Consider the following 18,462-nt stretch of genomic DNA (forward strand, 5'->3'; position numbering starts at 1 on the left):
GTGGAACATTACTATATAAGATAGGGGAGAAAAGGATGGAACTTCAGGTCCTTATAGTCACTACTCTTGACCATAAGTTCAATCAACTACATGCTTCTTTTGTGCTGTGTGCCTGTATTTCTCATCTTAAATATTTAAATGGCCAGAGCCCAGAATAGGTTTCTGGTGAATAGTTTCAAAGACTAGCAAAATAGTAGGTCATTTTTGGTCATCACCAGTAAATTCTCTCAGTTCTCTGACTTTGCAGAAAACTTTATGATTTCACATCTAGGTTTCCAGATGTATTTTTGCAAATATGCAATGATATGCAGGTGGCTCTCTTTCCTTTTCGATAACTATCCTAATGTCTTCACTTTTAAAGGTGGGGTTTAATCTTAAAAGACAGAGGTTAAATATTCCAAATTCTCCAAAGGACCTGACTGTTGATAAACCATCCATGAAGGGATCTGAGTAAAGTACAAATAAATTAAGATGTCTCCTGGAATAAAATGGAACAGTACTAGTAAAACCAGACAATTCTAAATATGTACTGCAGCATATTTGTGGTCTTCAAAATTAGCCTGTGGATCTGGATTTAGCCCAATTGCTATGTTTCTGGCCTTCACTCTTCTGTCAATTTTGCATCAACTACCATGAAAAGCTTGTCCAAAAGGCTGATTTCGAGGTCTGAAAAGGATATCTAGTTACTGTACTGCTTCATAGAGTTAAAATATTCATCTAATTTTTCTAAATAAGGAATAAGACATTTAAAAATACTAGAATTTCTGATTAACTCCCTAAACAGAAAAAAAAGGAAGGAAAAAAAACCTGACAGTATATTAAAGCTGCACTCAGATGTGATTTTTCTTGCTTAAAGAACATATAAATTATCCTTAATATAGTCTTCTTATAAGCAAATTCCCCAATAGTAAACCCAGTTTCTTTTACCTTTTCAAATTTATCACCCTGACATACATTACAAAATCAAAGTATTATTTTATTTTCTTAAGACTTTAACCATTGTATCAAAGTACAGTGGTTAAAATCTTAAGAAAATGAAATCTGAATGTTTTAACTAAAAAACAAAAAACAAAACAAAACATCTTAGATATATTCATTCAATGGCAGATTATGCCAAAGCCGCCATGGGCCTCATGGTTGAGCTCTCCAGTACCACAAATCCAATTATAAAACATCCCAGTAAACCTTTTTAGTGCTCTTTATTAGATTAGCTTTTTCTGAGGAGGGTGATTAGATATGCCCTAAGGTGATTTCATTCAAGCTCAGACTCCATTTGCTGAGTAAATTGTACCACTAGGTGGCCCTGAGCAGGGCTGAATCAACTAGGAAACTACTTCTGCTCTAAGGCAGATAAATGGCAGAGTGGATGGTGTGCCAGAAAACTCATCAGGAAAATTCAACTTCCTTAGTTCAAATCTAGCTACAGACACTTAACATCTGTGTAATGCTAGCAAAGTCACTTAACTCTCTTTCCTCAGTTTTCTCATATAAAATGAGCTGGAGAAGGAAATGGCAAATCACTCTAATAATGAGGTCAGGAAGAGTTGGACATGACCAAACAACTGCTCTACACCCCAGGGTGCCTATTTTCTCCCAAGGCTATTTTTTTTCCATACCTGCATGAACACCTTTCCAATCACCACATCATCATCATCTTTAAATACTGTGCTAAAGACTACGGTGACGCGATCCTTCTTAGACTCAACATACCTGCGGAGAAGAAAACAGCAGATGATGAAAAAAGCAAGAGTCTTTGGAGACCATGTTAAAGATTTTTATCAATGAAATAAAGATGGAAGAAACTATGGAAAACCATGAAGATAACAGCCAATTTACTTCTGTGAATCACAGGGTTATGACAGGAAGGTGACATCAAAAGTTTTTTCCTAGAGAAGACAATACTGAGATATGTCTATGTATTAAGAGAGCTTGATGTTAAGCAATTATATCATAAACACTGAGAAAAACAAATTTTCATTTTATGCAAATATTATTTGTGATTATAAAGAAAATACATTAAAGAATGGAACTCAAAGATCTTTGATTCTGGATTTAGTAAAATGTAACTGAGAGCAGAAATGGAAACTCAAGGCAAGAAAGGAAATCTAAAAATTTGTAAACTGAGGACAGTCAACTACATTAAGCATTAATGACCTCAAATATAGGCAGCCCACTAAGACCTACTTAAAGCAACCTTTAATTAACAGTTCTATAGCAAATTAAAGTTTGGGAAATGAGAGTATTCAGTTTCTGCAATTTAATTCTGACACCATTTTAATGCTTCTGAAATAAGAATTTTTGAACATGTGTTTAATTTTACTTATTTTGTCACACTTTTTAGTATTTTCTATCACTAGAAATGCATTGTTTTTAAATATATATATATATTTTACAGATTGCTCAAAAGTTTCTGTTGAGAGTATCAAGTAAATAAAATTACGGAGGCTGCTATACTTGGATAGTAAAAAAAAAAAAAAAAAAAAAAAAAAAAAAAAAAAAAAGTATGGGAGTTGTTTTCATTATGGTGTTATTGGGAAACTGGAAAATTCCCAAATACACTAGGGATTTACTTTCTTCAAGAAGAAGAAGCTTGCCCACCACCTGTCCAAATCTGATTTTTGAAGACTGAGATAGAAGGAAACACATCTCCCTCAGAGTACTTGGTACTTCCACAGGAGCTGCTGCTGGAAGTGAAACCCTTTGGTAGTCAGGGATTGCTAAAAGTAATCACTGGACAGGACTGCTATCATATTGCTCATTCTTATTTTCTGTGATGATGAAAGAACCCTAGTTGTGGTTCCTAGATAGTCTCTGTCAGGAAGTAGGCTGTGGGGGGGCAATCATGGGTGACCTGCTTGGGAGAAGGGAGATCTACAACACAGAACTCATTTGTATTGGGTATACAAGAGAGCACAATATACCATGGAAAATGGGAGAGTTCTTTAGGTTTCCACCATTATTTAGCAAAGAATCTGGGATGAGGCAGAGATAAAAATGGTGTCATATGAGGATATAAAATTAATTCTTTTTTTTCTTGTAAGGATTATCACTTTGCCATACCTACAAATCTTATATATCTCCCCCTACGTTAACCAATGCATTTTATAATGTCACACTAATCATCTCTCCCTAAGAGACACTGTAAATAAATATCAAGGGTTAATCTGATAATTCAGAACCATTAATCAGCAGTTATGATTCCAATGTACCCATGCTGAAGCATACTACTCACTTTTTTAGAGAGAATTAACTTAAGTCTGCAGATTAGGACAAAATTTTTGGACACTACTAATGTGAGAATTTGTTTTGCTTGACTTTGCTTAATATATTATTTGTGATGCATAGTAAATACCCCTCACCTTGTCTTGACTACTAAGAAACAAGTCTACTTCTAATATGATCCTCCGGAAAATTGGAGAGAGAAGCAGGAGGGCAGGAGAAATAAGGCCTCATATGGTTACAGGAAGAATACCTAAAAATGTATTGATTTCCAACAGGCCTATTATTCTGATACACAATTTTCCCAAGACCATACTAAATTATCAATAACCTCTCAGGAGCATTGTGTAATCTTTATAAAGAATGATGTATAAGCATGATGGTCATACTCACATTGTCTCATCATCTCTGTAATGGATTACTGCCCTGTTTTCTCCCTCTTTTCCCTCTTCCTGGAATTTGAAGTATTTCTCAAAGACAGAGGCAAAACAGTTTCGTTTCAACATTCCAGCCTGATGCACGATAGAGTCCTTTGATGCAGGAAGGTTCTCAAGGTCATATAGCAAAGAGACATTATACCCTGAGGAAGGGAAATCCATTAAGCTGTAATTTTGTTTAAAATGACCATTAAAGAATTCCAAGATATCAATAGTCTGCAAATTAATTACTAAATTAATCCAAATCATTAACAATTAAAAAAAATGTAAAGGAAAGCAGTTCTGAGGCTTTGTCTTACGCTCATCAGAATGGCAGAGGTGATGAGAAAAAAAAAGGAAAATGACAAATATATTGGAGGGGCCTTGGAAAATAGGTATATTAAACTGTTGGTGGAACTGTAAATTGGTCCAATCACTCCGGAAAGCAAAGTGCAACTAAGCCCCAAAACTTATTCAATTGCATACCTAGTGATATTATTGTTAGGCCCAATCCTAAAGATACCGATGAAAAAAAAAAGACTCATGCAAATATATGTGTGCAGGGTTTTGTGTGTGTGTGTGTGTGTGTGTGTGTGTTTTTTTTTTTTTGGGGGGGGGGTTATTTTGTGGTGGCAAAGAATAGAAAAATAAAGAGATACTCATAAAATGGAGAATGGCTGAACAAATTATGATATATGAAAGTAAAGGAATACTCTGGTATCATAAGAAATGATCTAAGGAACAGTTTCAGAGAATCCTGAAGATTGATATGAAGTGATATAAAGATTCTGCAGAACAAAATCAGAAAAACAATTTCATAACAACATTATAAAGAAAAAAACCTTTGAAAAACTTATAAACTCTGAACAATGAAATAATCAACCATAATTTTAGAGTACACATGCTGAAGCTTTCCTACCATCTCCGAATTGAGATGTGATCAACTCAATGCAGACTGAAAAAAGTTTTTGGACATGGTCAGTATGACTTTGACAACAAGTGGAAAGGGAAAATCAATTTTTGCTAATTGAATAAAATTAATTTTTTAAAAAGCCCATCAAATTCTCCTCACTACAAGGGCAGAATCTCTTTGATGCTTACAAATATAACACACTTAAATATCAAATAGAAATTAAGTGACACCAAAATGGCTGAAGTTGAGAGCACGTGTATCAAGCCCATATAGAATGAGGGACCTACTAAACTATATATAAAAGATCCCAACAAGAGGTGGCATATTGAGCTAGAAAACAACATATTAACATCATCTATATTCTACTCATTTTAATCTGGTTCCCTTGAGTATGACTGACATCGTGTTTGACACCTACAGTTTAGAGCAAAGAAAATGCTTCCAAGAACACAATCTGGGAACTTCAATAAGAAATGTGGTTTGTTCCAGAGACATTTGTATAAAAGGAACATGCCATTAAAAATTATCAATATAAATGCAGAAATATAAATGTATCCATAAAAACATTCCTTTAGGTTCAAGGCAAATAAGGAGACATCTTCTTACCAGAGTAACATGCCAAGAATCAACATAATTAGCATCTAATAAGCACTGTAAGAATTAGGAAATGCAGAAACTAGTGATTAGATATATATGCTGCTAATATGATCCAAAAGGTTCAAATGATATGGGAGTGTGTATAAAGAAACATTTGGGTATAAGTTGGAGAGGTCTGAATAGAGCTGATTCATATCCGAGGCAACTGATGAGACTTGGGCACAGAATTTGTTTTTACCAGCATGGTATAAATTTCAAATTGCTGAATGTACCAGACTTCTGTGTTATTACTGTTTCTTCTTGCCAAGAGTATCTCCATTCTATTTTTTTTTTGGTCCTGATCATTCTGATCATTAACCTTATATCATGAGTTCTTTAAATTTTTGTTCTGGATAGTATTTAATACATTGGTGGCTCTCTACATTAAATAATTACAATAACTTCCCTGTTTTGGGTACCTGGGAATCAGATAAACAGATGAGTTGGGAGAATATAACAAAGGGAATAATTTCAGAGCTGAGGTTTACTCATTTTAGAAGTCAGATAAAACAAGTCTCAGACTTTAAGGAAGGAGGAGGACAATGAAGGGTGAATGCTAAGCAATGTGTTCAAGTAAAAATTCAGTACTATATGATTTAAGATTTCTAAACTGGATTAGACAAATGATCCCCAAGTAACGAGAGGCAGACATTTCAGTTGTTTTTTAATATGGTATTTAACAGTACACTGTATATGGTTTCTGCAGCAATCATATACATGTCACAAAAGGATCCCCTAAAGTTTCCTGCTGAGGAGAAAAATAGGAAAGGTGTAGGTCCAAGGTTATTCTCCTTTCCCAGAAAACATTTCCTTCCTAACCAAAACTATCAAAATCTGAATTCTGTCTCTTGAATTTTAACTTTTGTATTTTATTTAATCCTTGAAAATGAAAAAAGAGAATAGCATGTAGAATTGTTTTTCTATTGTGTGTTTCTTTTACAAAGAGTGTGTATTTCAATCACACTCTTTTTGTCAGAAACTGTTATCAGGTGTAGTAATATAACAGGTCATAAAGAATACATCCTAAGACAGAAAAGGGGTGGAAGTGAGGAATAATTGCCATCATAGTTAAAAGCTCATGTTTCTAAGAATATCTTACCCTTCAAATAGCTTTACAATTTAAAATCTTATTTAGCATGGAACGAGGCTGTTTTCAGGATATGGGACATATAGTAATCACTGATATAATATAGTCTTTAGTTTTTTCCAATTAAGAGTTCTAATAACTCACAGCTTTGCCCATCAAAGCGGGTCACAAGACATTTTCAACTCTTCTAAAGTCCATCAGTAGATTAACGATCAATAGTAGACTAAGAGGAGACAAATATTTTTCTCTCAATTTCAGTTACACTCTTCCTCTAACCAGCAGACAGGGGGGAAAGCATTATTTAAAAAAAAGAAAAAAAAAAAAAAAATCACTGCTTGCAATGGCAAGCTTTGGGCTGGAAATGAAGGCAGCAATTGTCCGTGATATTTTTGTGGTGATATATCCATCTCTATCTATACTGGAAAGAACAGTATCACTGAGTCCTATTTTTTATACAGAGGAAAACTGGGCCCATGAAATGAAATGTAAACATTAAAAAAAAGAGAAAGAAAGGACAAAACTCAGATTAAATCCTTTAGCAAAAGCTAAAGTTTAAAGTGTTAGTGTACAGAAGCTTACCTGACTCTGGATTTACCAGGAAACTTCCATATACCCTCTTCAACAACTGGAAAATAAAAAATAACACAATGTCATCTCAAAGGTTTTTTCTTTTTAATCATTCATTTGTAAAGTTCAGTTCAACCCATTTATTTAGGGTCTATTATGTGCTAGTTCCTAGGGAAACAAAATTTGCTTTATAGGAACTTAACAATCTGGTGTAAAGGAGGATGGGGTGAGAAGACATTATTAAGGTAACTACAGGAAAAAGAAGGAAAGGAAAGGAAGATAGGAGAGAAAGGATAAAAAGGAAGAGAAAATGCCATGGATGGTATGAGAAAGTTCAAAAAAAAGAAATAATTTTAAAATGAAGGAGAAATCAAGTTATTATTCTTTCTGGAAAATTGGTCAGTAATCTTTCCCCTTTCCCTTTTATTTTATGGATAGAATAGGAGGCATTCATTCAAGAATTACCAAGCAAGACAAATCTGACACTGTCTTTTCAGAGTCCTATCACCTATCCCTATAGGACAATCTGTCCCCTCTGTTTTGTCCACCTTTTTTCAAAGTTCTCATTATGCACAAGTCTCCTCTAACCTGACTGTGAAAGCAGTTGCCCAAGTCAATCCACTAACTCCAAGTAAAATTCCAAGACAAAAATAAGATGATTAAGAATGATTTCAGTTAGCAGCTTCTCTTTTGTTTTTGAAATTTTTGAAGTTGTAATCTAAAAAAAAAAACAAAACACAAAACACACACACACGACATAATAGCTGGATCCTAGCCACTGCTGTTCCACCTTTGATAATTTATATTTCCCCAAATCTATTTTTAAGAAACCAAGGTTTGGTCCAACACATTTAGCCTCCATCAGCTCTAAAATAAGGGGCTGTATTGTAGGGATCTCTTAGGATAAGTCTGTTTCTGGTTCTAACAATTTATAGTCAAAGTTCAGAGATAAAGTGGAAACATAGCTGAGCTATATAATCAGGATCTTATTGTGCTCATCCTAGCACCATCTTTCCTCAGTGCAATCAGTGAGAATGATGCAGTTCCTGCCCCTCAAGTTTCATTTTGGAAGATGTGTGGCTTTGATTAAATTTAATACTTGGAGGTAGCCATTGTTCAATTTAGCTAACTCAATATTTGTAATTACCCAGGAACTCCAAATCATGTTTTTAGCCAACCCAAGGGCTTTTCCTCTGTCTCGGTGGAAGGCAACAAAGAAATGGTATGTTGAAACTCTAGTGTCTTCTCACAATTGTACATCTCAAACAACCCATGTGTCTTATCTGAAAAATGACCCTGTACTGATCAATCAGTTATTGTTTCCATGTTTCTTTGATTATTTAAAAAATTTATTCTTGATTCAAGGAATTGTACCTGTTTGCTCTTCTCTCAATTTGGAAAGTCCCTATTCTTTCACACAATTAGAAATCATAAACCTGATGATGTAGTGTTTTCTTTTAGATAATTCGCCTTATTTACTCAATTGCTTTGAATGTATAAGTCTATTATCTCCCCCTATACTTGGGGACTAGCCCTAATCTAAGGAAGGGACTGGTCCTGATTTGTTGGGCAATTGGCATGTATTGCTTAACAAAATGATATGCTCAGAAGATCAAACTTTTATTTTTACCCCTCAGTCATTTCATTGTTCACCCACCATATAGCAAGAGATTAGTGACTTTTCCAGCCTGTCATTAAAGGCCTTTCCCTCTTGCCTCTTTCTGACATGTACAACTGAAAGCTGTGATGTTTTTAAGCAGAGTAAGCAGATGTCTCCTTTCACTTCTGTGTCTGAGAGGTAGAATGAAAAGAAAGGGAACAAAGAGTTGAAGTAGAGAAGTAAAGCACCTACAGTTCTCTCAACATTGGCAGGATGTTAGGGCTACAGGACCTCTGTGAATTGAAAAACTGAATAACTCTAGGCCTCATCTCAAATTTGTTTTTAAAACAAATGTATAAAAAATTGTTTTACATGTAACTGGGAAAAATAAAATATTAACCCCTGCCCCACAAAGATTACATGATATAGTCTGGAAAGAAATTACATGGGAGAAAATTACATGATATAGTCTGGATGGTAAAGAGACAAAGAGGAGCTGTTCCCAAAGGGAGTGGAGAGCCCATACTTTAGTAGACTGAAACTTTTAATCAAAATTTAACTGTTTGTAATAAATCTGTGTATGTATATTTATAGTATCAAATGACAAAATACATTGAAAATATAAAGTATTTATGCATTTATGGATTACTATTTTAAAAAAAACGAAAACAAAAAACAAAAGTGTCACTGCACATCCCCCAAAATTCACATTTAATTATTGATGGGCAATTCACAAATAAGCAAAAACATGCACATGAAATCTGCAAATATTAAGGGATGACTGTATGTGAGGATGGAAGAGACATCATTAATGAAGTTGTCACCAATATAACAACCTTTTCAGTATCTTCTGGTCTTTATAGAGAAATATTTTTCATTTACTGTCTAATTCATTGTACTGTATAGATACATCCTATTTAATTAACCCTAATCACTGTCTCCTGTGCTAAAGATAATTATTCATTTTCTATTGGGTAAAATTAAAGCACAGATAGCAGTCCGTGATAAGACTCAGGCTGGGCAATTTATATCTTAATCTCACTATAATCATACTAACTTGCTTGAGTTCATGGAAACATCTTCTCCTTTCTAATGGCCAAGTCAACAGCTAACTGGTACTTTAAGGCAGTGGTCCTCAAACTTTTAAAAAGTTTTTAAAAGTCCTCAGACTGTTGGAGGGCCGGACTATAGTAAAAACAAAAACTCACACTCTTGTCTCCACCCTCAGCCCATTTGCCATAACCTAGAGGGCCGCATAAACGTCCTCAGTGGGCTGAAGTTTGAGAACCCCTGCTTTAAGGGCTCTCCTCTGTAAGAGCAATCTACTAAGAAATGCAGAGATCCATTTAGTGATCATATAGCCTTCTCTGACTTGTACATAAATGAAATAGTCACTCGTTTCTGTATCCTCCAGTGTACCATATCCATAGCACAAAGTAGCCATTTAATAAATGTTTGTTGCATTAAATCTCTATTCTTATTAACACTTATTTAAGTGTTAAGGAAGAGGAAGTGAAGTCAGTCTTAAGGTCATAGATTTTTTTTTTTTTAATGTGTGTGTGTTGAGACAATTGGAGTTAAGTGACGTGCCAGGAGTCACACAGCTACGAAGTCTTAAATGTCTAAAGCTGGATTTGAATTCAGATTACAGGGCCAGTGCAAGATCATAGACTTTTAAATGATATAAAAGGAGCTGAAAAATAAGCCACATGTGTACCCAGAAGATAGAGGAACCAGTAAATTGTAATTTGGTCTTCTAAGTACTTTATACTTCTTTCATGTCCTGAAGAATGTGAGAAAAAGGTAAATGAGAAGTAGGTAAAACCCAAGCCTCAGGATTTAGATCTAATAGTTGCTCAAGATTCAATTCATACTGTATCTAACCACTTTATCATTGCCCCTTTCCTCCCACATCAGCAAACCCATTGCCTCCTCAGCACGATTCCAGAAATGCACTTTAACAGTGATTTATTTTTCAGCTTGCGCCCCCTCTTCCAACATGACATCAGGAGGCAGCTGTCACTGTCACATCTTTCCCCTATCAATAAGAGATACCTTCTGTTCTGAAGAAGCCTGCTAAAGCCTGAGATCCTCAGACACAGAACAAAATGCTTCTTGTTATCACACTCTGGTAACTGTTTAACTGACTCAGGGAGTGATTTGTTGCTGATGAGGTTCCAAGACCATGGATGTTCCTCACTCCACCCAAGCAGGAGGTGTTTGCTCTTTGACCGGGGTTGTTAAACAGAACAATCTGATCTGAATTCCCTTCCTCCCAGAATCATGGAATAGGAGAGGATCCTGAAGAATCCTAGCTCAGTAGTTTTCCCCTTTCTTCATCAAGATCATTAAAGAGAAATTGTTTTCTATGCTCAGCAAAATTAGTACAAAATGTCTTTCAGCTGCCTGATGCATTTAATAATTTTGCTAGGTAGTTTTCTGATAGTAAAACCCGTTCTTCCTGGAACATCGATTCATTTCTTTTTGTGCTGCATTCAGGGGAGAGAAACTGCTTAGAATTTTCCTGTGACAAACCTTCATTTCACTTAAAGACTGTGTTTAAGTGTCAGTTCCCCTTTTCCTCAACTCTTTTCTAGATTAAAGAATTTTATTCCTATCATTTTTTTCTTCTTGGACTTCTCATGATGGAGTAAAAATCATAACCACTATGAGAAATGATCATCTCTACTTCTCTGATCCTTCAACTCTGAAGAAAACATTTAGAATAATCCCAATCTATTAAAAGTTATTTTGATATTTAAAAAAACATTTACTCCTTTTTAAATTTTATATTATAATAATCCTTTTAAATAATTCAATACTGTTTCCCTTATATTGAAAAAAAAAATGAATAGAAATAGCTACATCTTCCTTCAATACTGCAAGGACTCAGTTTGTTAAAACTAGGCTATTTGAAAACTAATTCAGGAACTGAGTCATACTTCCTGCTTTGAAACTCAACCACAGCATGCATACAGTAATGTAAAAGCATTTTCTTTCTTCCATAAATGGCCCTCCCCAGAACAAATATAGTTCAACAGGAACTAAACCTGTCATTGTAGAGATCAGCCAACAGCCAATGAACAAAGTATGGCAGTTAAAGAGTTTCATAATGCCTAGACACCCCCTCTTACTTCCTCTAAGACAGTTAAAAATCAGAAGGGAGTCCAGGCACAAGGAATAATGATCAGTTTGAAAAACCAAAAAGAAAGGGGCTTTTCACTTCTAGAATGGGGAAGTAATTCAAACTTGGTTTTTTTTTTTTTTTAATTTGGTAGAAACATTTGGGTAGCATCCCTGGTCAAAATGGTTCTAACAACTAACAGTAAAAGAAACAAAAATATAATCAAACACATCTTGTACCAATCATTCTTTCTTCTAATGGTCAAGAAATATGGATAATGCTTATCTTCAAAAAAGTCAGTGTATCATTCAGGGTTTGATTAATATATTTTGCTTAGAGATCACCAAAGGTCTTTAGAGTTTGAGAGTGGTGATCATTTTAAAAAAGAAATGCCACAGTGTATTATGAGATAAATAATTTAATAGGTAGGGTCAAAAGTCCTGATTAGCCTTTGCTAGGTGTGGCACACTCAAGAAAATGGAGGTGATTTAGCCTACTGTGGGAAGCTGACAATGAAAGGCGAGATGGAATGTAAAAGAGTCATTAGGAAAAAATAGCAGAGATCTTACCTCATCAGCTCCATGTGCTTGCAGTTCCTTGTAGAATTTCAAAGAAATACTGACCATCACTTTTGTTTTGTCTCCATTGGGATTTGAAATATGATAAAGGACTCCATCAAAGTCTGTGGGAGAAGCATAGAGTAAGAATGTTTAGCTGGCCAAGGGGCACATTACTCAGCACATTCCACTTGAATGCTTTGTGATTATTATCTTTATGCTTTCTTAAGACAGGTCAGCATGAAGTGAAACAAAAAATAAAAACTGGAGTAAAACATAACATTTTACTTTTATGTGGAAGTCAAAGCCAATATTACAGTTAGAAGTTCTAAGTACTGAACTCCCTAATCTTATTTAAATCCACAAAGATCAAACAGCCCAGTTTTATGAACCACACATATATATCCTAGCCACTTTTAAGAAGATGTAACAATATCCATAAAGGTAAATATGGTAAAACTGATGATTTATCTTGTCACTTTAATTATAGTTAAATTTAATAGTCATTTTCTCTCAAAATTTCCTCTATAGTGACAAAAAAAGTATCTCACCATTTTCAGAGATAGGCATATTTTTGGATAGCATGCACTTGCATACATACATAGTACAGATTTTTAATTAGATTAGGGCCCTGCAGAAGGCTGTTCATATGTTAATAAGAAAATTCAGAACATAAATAAGTGTAGGAGATAAAAAGTATAAATATAATTCAAAGACAGCAAATTCATAGGTAGTAAGGAAAGGAGAAATCCTTTTGTTATACTAAAGCAGAAGATTTATCTATAAAAGGAACTTAAGTTTTATAATGGGACCAGCAATCCCAATTTACAGGATATTTACGTAAGCGACTATTAGAGAAGACTGGCATATTAACAAAAAATCTTCATTTATGGTCAGGTAATCTTTTATTTATGAATTTTTAAGTGAAGATATCTCATTCACTAGCTTTGTACATTTTCTGGGATGACAAAACCCAAAGATTTACTTGCAACACAACAAAAGCCGACTGCCAAGATGGGGAAGCCTTAAAAGATGATCTAGGTCAACTTCTTAATTTTACTGATGAAAAAACAAAGGTGAAATGATGTGCTCTAAGCTGCATTAAGTAGTACATGTAATAAAGCTGGAATGAATCTATGCTTCTTCTATGTCTTCTATGCTTTTTCCAGTATGCTACTTTATTTGATGTTCATTAACACCTTAAATTTTTTCCTAAAAATTTCTTCTGGCTATTGGTGAATATAAATTGCTGGCAAACATATTAAGACCTTTAGTGTTTGCTTTACAAATGGTTCTGTTTTATATTTGTCTTCCACTTTCCCATATTACAACTGATATTATGAAACTTACCTGCAAATGTTACTTCTACTGCTTCTGGTTTGTTTCTGTAAAATAGAAAGAAATTTCCCAGGTCAATTAATAAAATCATCTTGCAGTTCACCGTCAAGAACTGGGGGAAAAGAACCTGATTTTCCTCCATCTCTAAAAAGAGCCTCTGAAACATGGTAAGCTGGTTTTTTGAGCTCTCTGTCTACTCATTACTGATACTGAATTTTCACAGCCCACTTGATCATGTCCGCTTAGTTTCTGTCCTTGATTAGTACTTGAGGTGGGGAAAAAGGAAGCACGAGTACTTCAGGGTCCTCTCAAAGATTGATGGCTACTATGGTGTTTCTTACTTGACTGATTACTGCTCTCAGTTCAGTATCTGAGAGCAGGACAGTGGGGCCAACAATTTAAAAAACAAACAAAAAACGCCACATAAACAAAAATCTTGGTTGCTTTCCCAATCCCACTTGTGACAGAGGAAGTACATTCTGACAGGGAGTAAGATAAATTTACAGGTATCATTCCATTATGGTTTAAATTTGATTTCAAAACAAAACAGCAAGGTGATTTATTTCAGATTAAAAGATCCCATTTCACCACACTAAAATGTCCACTTTATTCCTCTTTGCCAAATTACATTTTTCTCTTCAGGTTTGCCCCAAAGTCACTACCCCTTTCATGAATTCTTCCCAGACCATCTCTATTTCAGTTAACCAGTAATTCCTACAAAACATGGACAAGTTCACTCTTGGCACACATGCCCATACTGTTTTCATAATGTTTATCTGCTTTAAATGTCCTTCCTCCCTTTGCCTGACAAATTCTTGTCCATCCTCTGAAGCCTAACATATATAACATCTCTTCTGATCTGAGTCCTCCCTCCAAGTTGCTCAACAACCTTTGTTTTCACAGTTATCATGAAAGAACTGTGTATTATAGCTGTCTAGCTTTGTTTCGTATGCCCCACCTCCTATTAGACTATAGGGTTCCTGAGGGAAAGAAATTCATGTTGTTTGCATTCAGTATTTCTCCACATTTAACACAGAGCTCTTACATATAGCAGGTGCCTATTAAATGTCTGTGGTATTAGTTTTTTATTATTGGGATAAATAAGGTGTATTTTCTAATGGAAAGAAACCAGTCTAAAAGTCAGTATTTTGTAAATTTTGGTACCAATGATCAAAAACATATCATTTAATATGAGTCTTGGTTTTTTTAATTTCCAAAAAGATATAAAAACAAATTCCTTATATCACTCATATTATTACTGAGGATAAATTGAATGAATGTGAAGGGACTAAAAATATCTTTTGGGACACCCTGTCCAACCTTTATAAATACATGGCATTAAGTGCCTTTTTTTTTTAAATGTATGTTTTGTCTAATCAAAAGAAAAATGAATACTACTCAATGTTTCTACTGTTTTCTCTGTAGTGTTCTACACACAATAGAAATTTGATAAATATTGACTTCTTAGTTTAGAAAGCCTATCACATCTCCCAATTGGAAATAACTGATTATCATTCATCAGCTTAATAGAAAAACTATTAAGAATTACCGAGGGGATAGCTATGTGGTTCAATGGATACAGCCCTAGCCGTGAAGCCAGGAGGACCTGAGTTAGCTGTATGACTGAAGAAATCATTTAACTCAATTTGTCCTGCAGATAAAAGACATTAAAAAACAAACAAACAAAAAAACTGAATGGTTCTTTCTCCTTTAAATATAATGCTAAGACCCAGATGAGAACATACTAGTCAGCTTTCCCAACTATTTGCAATGAAATTGGTTCAAATTGCTTTCCAAATTGGCAACATGGCCAGGAGAGAAGAAATCCAGGTTTTCACTCTTACTTCTTCATTCTACTGTGCTCAAGATTATGCAATTAAGTTGATAATCTCTTTCATATTGTAGCTGTTGCCCATGTAAAACGGACTAAAAATACTCAATTACCTTCTGGTACTACTGGGAAATAATGAAAAAATGAGGTGGTTCATGATTCTTAAAAGGAAACTCGATTCTACTAAACAAACATTAAATAATCACTTAGGTCACGTCTAGTTCTAAATCATATGATTCTATATGACTTACATTGAAAAGGTAAAATGTATTAATTGCACACAAAATTACATTGTATTTATAGCCTTTTCTGGGTCCCATGGGAATATTTAGCAGAAACTGATTCCTTTTGGAAGCAGTAGAGATGAAATGAGACAGCCAATGTAGTTACTACCTTTTTCAAAAGGAATAACAAACACCAAAGATGAATAAGAAAGATAGCCAGTTGATTAAGCTGAAACTTGGTTTATGGCAGAGGTGAGGTGTGCCTATGTGATGAGTAGTGTTGCCTGGTTCAGGGTAGGGACAGGATGCAGACACCCAACCATGAGGCTTCAGAAGCAGTTCAAGGATCTAGTTTAACTGAATTAATTTCCTTTTTTTAACCACCACACATGACATGTTGGTAATAAGTGCTGGTGTGGGAAAATGTCACTAGATTTGGAGTCAGAGAAGTTACTGTGTGGCCTTGGACCCAGTCATTTAACCAACATCCCTAGGACTTAGTTTTCTTTTCCGTAAAACTAAATATTTACATTACATATTTTCTAATGTACCGCTCAGCTCTAGATCTATAGTTATAGCTCTAATCCTTGTTCTACAATTCCAAAAAGTTGTCAGAACAGTTGTCACTGCCATTAATATTTTAGTTATTTAATATTAATATATTTAGTTATTATTTAAAGCCCCATAAAAGGGGAACAAGGAGAGGCTACAGACAATGTTGTAAAAAAAAAAAAAAATGAAGCTAACTGAATTCTCCCCCCCCAAGATTTTAAGAGCCATATTGGCACATTCAATCATCAAAGAAGTTTCATAAGGAGTCACCTAGGGAGATACAGACTTAATAATTGTAACTTAACTTCTCAATCCTAAACAGGATACTTGTATTTTTTGATTTACCACAATGGACACAGGTTGCTGGAGAAAGGTAAAAGGAACAAAAGATAGTCTAATCTAACTTTGGCCTAAAGTTTCTAATGCTGGAACTGAACCCTTTCATCAGGGGAAGTAAGAAAATTCTGGACCTTGAAACTATGGCTGGAGCTTAAAAAGACTATCCTACAAAACCAAGAACAGGTCAGTGGGCAAAAATGATGAGAATGGAGACTCATTTTTGTCAGATTATTTGATAACTAAAAATATATATCATTCAATAGGAAAGGTACTTAAATGACATTAATCATTAAATTCATTCAAAAGTTTTCCTGAACTATTATTAAAACTTCCTACAAAGAAGAGAATTCACTCTGAACTTCCTGTGTATCATTTATCTGTCAATGACCCTGGCAATTAAATCCAGAGGATAATATACTGAAAGTTGAGAGGCTTTTCTAAGCCATGTAGTATAAATCCTTATTTTACAGCTAAGGTCCAAAGAAGTTTTGTGGCCTGCCTATAGTCACAGAACTAGTCAAATACTGAACAAATCCAGATCTTTGGAAGTCAACTCCACTATTTTGGCCACTACAATGTCTTGTACTATCAAAAGAACTACCAACTTTAACTTAAGCTTTCTTTTAAGGGTCATACATATGTTATCCCTATATGAAGGCCCATTTGAAATTGGCTAGCATCAGTATGTTTACACCTTTCCTTCCTTCTATGGTAAAATATGGCTCTTCTCACTTTAAAGATTTCTGATATTTCCTATTTCCAAGATGATTATACTTTGCACACAGGTAGGCCCTGTAGACCTTTAGTAAATAGTGTAGAACCAAATTTTAAGTGCTTAGAAACTAGAACCCTCCCAAAGCAGCAACAAACCACACCCATTGATGGGCCACACCCACACCCCAAAGCTGCCAAAATTAAGGACAGAATCAGAGAATCAGGGAGAATATAAGATTTTTAAAGAGAGAGAAACTGGGCTATATGATCTTCAAGGTCCCAGGAGTCTAAAATAACCTGGGACCTTTTAAAGGTCTACCCTTCCTATTTTGGGGATTATGAGACTAAGGCCCAAGGAGGTTTAATAGTCTTTTCATAATACTACCCTGCCTCCAATTCCAAACTTTTATGAATGGGAATAATCACTTAGTTCCATTCATTCTACATAAAGTCAACTCAGAAAAAACCGGATGTTGATAGGGCAAGTGTATTTGAAGATCAATTAAATAATTTTCTCTCAAATCTACCTAAGTCAGTCCCTTTATTCTATTTCTCCTTAAATGCTGAAACAAATTCCAAATTACTGGAGGCTAGACTGCTCCTCTGAGGACATCTGCAGTGTGTTTAGGAATGAAAATAAGGAAAAGTAACAGCAGAATTTATTAACTTTGCTCCAATTTGTCTTCCCACAGTATTTGCCCATCCCAATTGGCACTGCTATTTGGTGAGTTCCCAAGCAACTTTGTTCCCCCTCGAATAACTACAATTCTCCCATATATACACAGGCTGTGGCAAGGAACCAATGTTAACAAAAAAATCAATAGCCACCCTAGTCATCTTCATCTGACAGCATTTCCTAAAAAAATAAAAATTAAAAAAAAAAGACTCAAAACTTAAACTTTGGACAAGCTTTTTAGTCTAAAAAGATTCTTATGGTGTATATAGTCATGAATGGACAAATTATTTGCTATGTAATCCTTATGTGGACTGGAAGCCCTTTCTATATGCAAAGGATGCTCTCCAAAGGTAGGGCAGTATTGCTGACAGGATGTGAACATTTGGCCTGAGAAATACCATTTATCCAAATATCCAGAATAGCAGAAGGAAAGGCAATTAAAAAAAAATCCAAGATAATTTTCATTCTTGGCTATAAATTTCTAGTCAATTATGTCCTCTTAGTTTGAATGCTGTCAAAAGATAATTTACAAATAAGTGTATTATTTTGGGAAGAAATCTGGTTGCTTTTAATTTGTCAATACCCACAAAATTAATAATAAACAATGAAAGGTAAATTTCTTGGAATGAATACAAGGTTTTACTTGAATGGCCTCCAAATTAAAAAGTT

At 34.7% G+C, this 18,462-nt stretch overlaps 1 protein-coding gene across 2 annotated transcripts in view; it reads right to left on the reverse strand.

Annotated features, from left to right (window-relative positions):
- The window catches only part of ARPC2 (actin related protein 2/3 complex subunit 2), a 100,799-nt gene that overhangs the window by 14,891 nt on the left and 67,446 nt on the right, over positions 1–18,462 (reverse strand). For both annotated transcript variants that reach the window (XR_012488694.1, XM_074307648.1), the window contains 5 exons: positions 13,470–13,504; positions 12,132–12,244; positions 6,851–6,896; positions 3,613–3,799; positions 1,617–1,710 (listed from right to left, as the gene is read on the reverse strand). Coding sequence is in view for 1 of the 2 variants with exons in the window: in XM_074307648.1 (XP_074163749.1) it covers positions 1,617–1,710; positions 3,613–3,799; positions 6,851–6,896; positions 12,132–12,244; positions 13,470–13,504 (475 nt within the window). In the remaining variant the exon portion in view is untranslated. The remainder of the gene's footprint in view (positions 1–1,616; positions 1,711–3,612; positions 3,800–6,850; positions 6,897–12,131; positions 12,245–13,469; positions 13,505–18,462) is intronic.

The sequence above is a fragment of the Sminthopsis crassicaudata genome, chromosome 3 (assembly GCF_048593235.1).
Source record: "Sminthopsis crassicaudata isolate SCR6 chromosome 3, ASM4859323v1, whole genome shotgun sequence".
Taxonomy (NCBI): domain Eukaryota; kingdom Metazoa; phylum Chordata; class Mammalia; order Dasyuromorphia; family Dasyuridae; genus Sminthopsis; species Sminthopsis crassicaudata.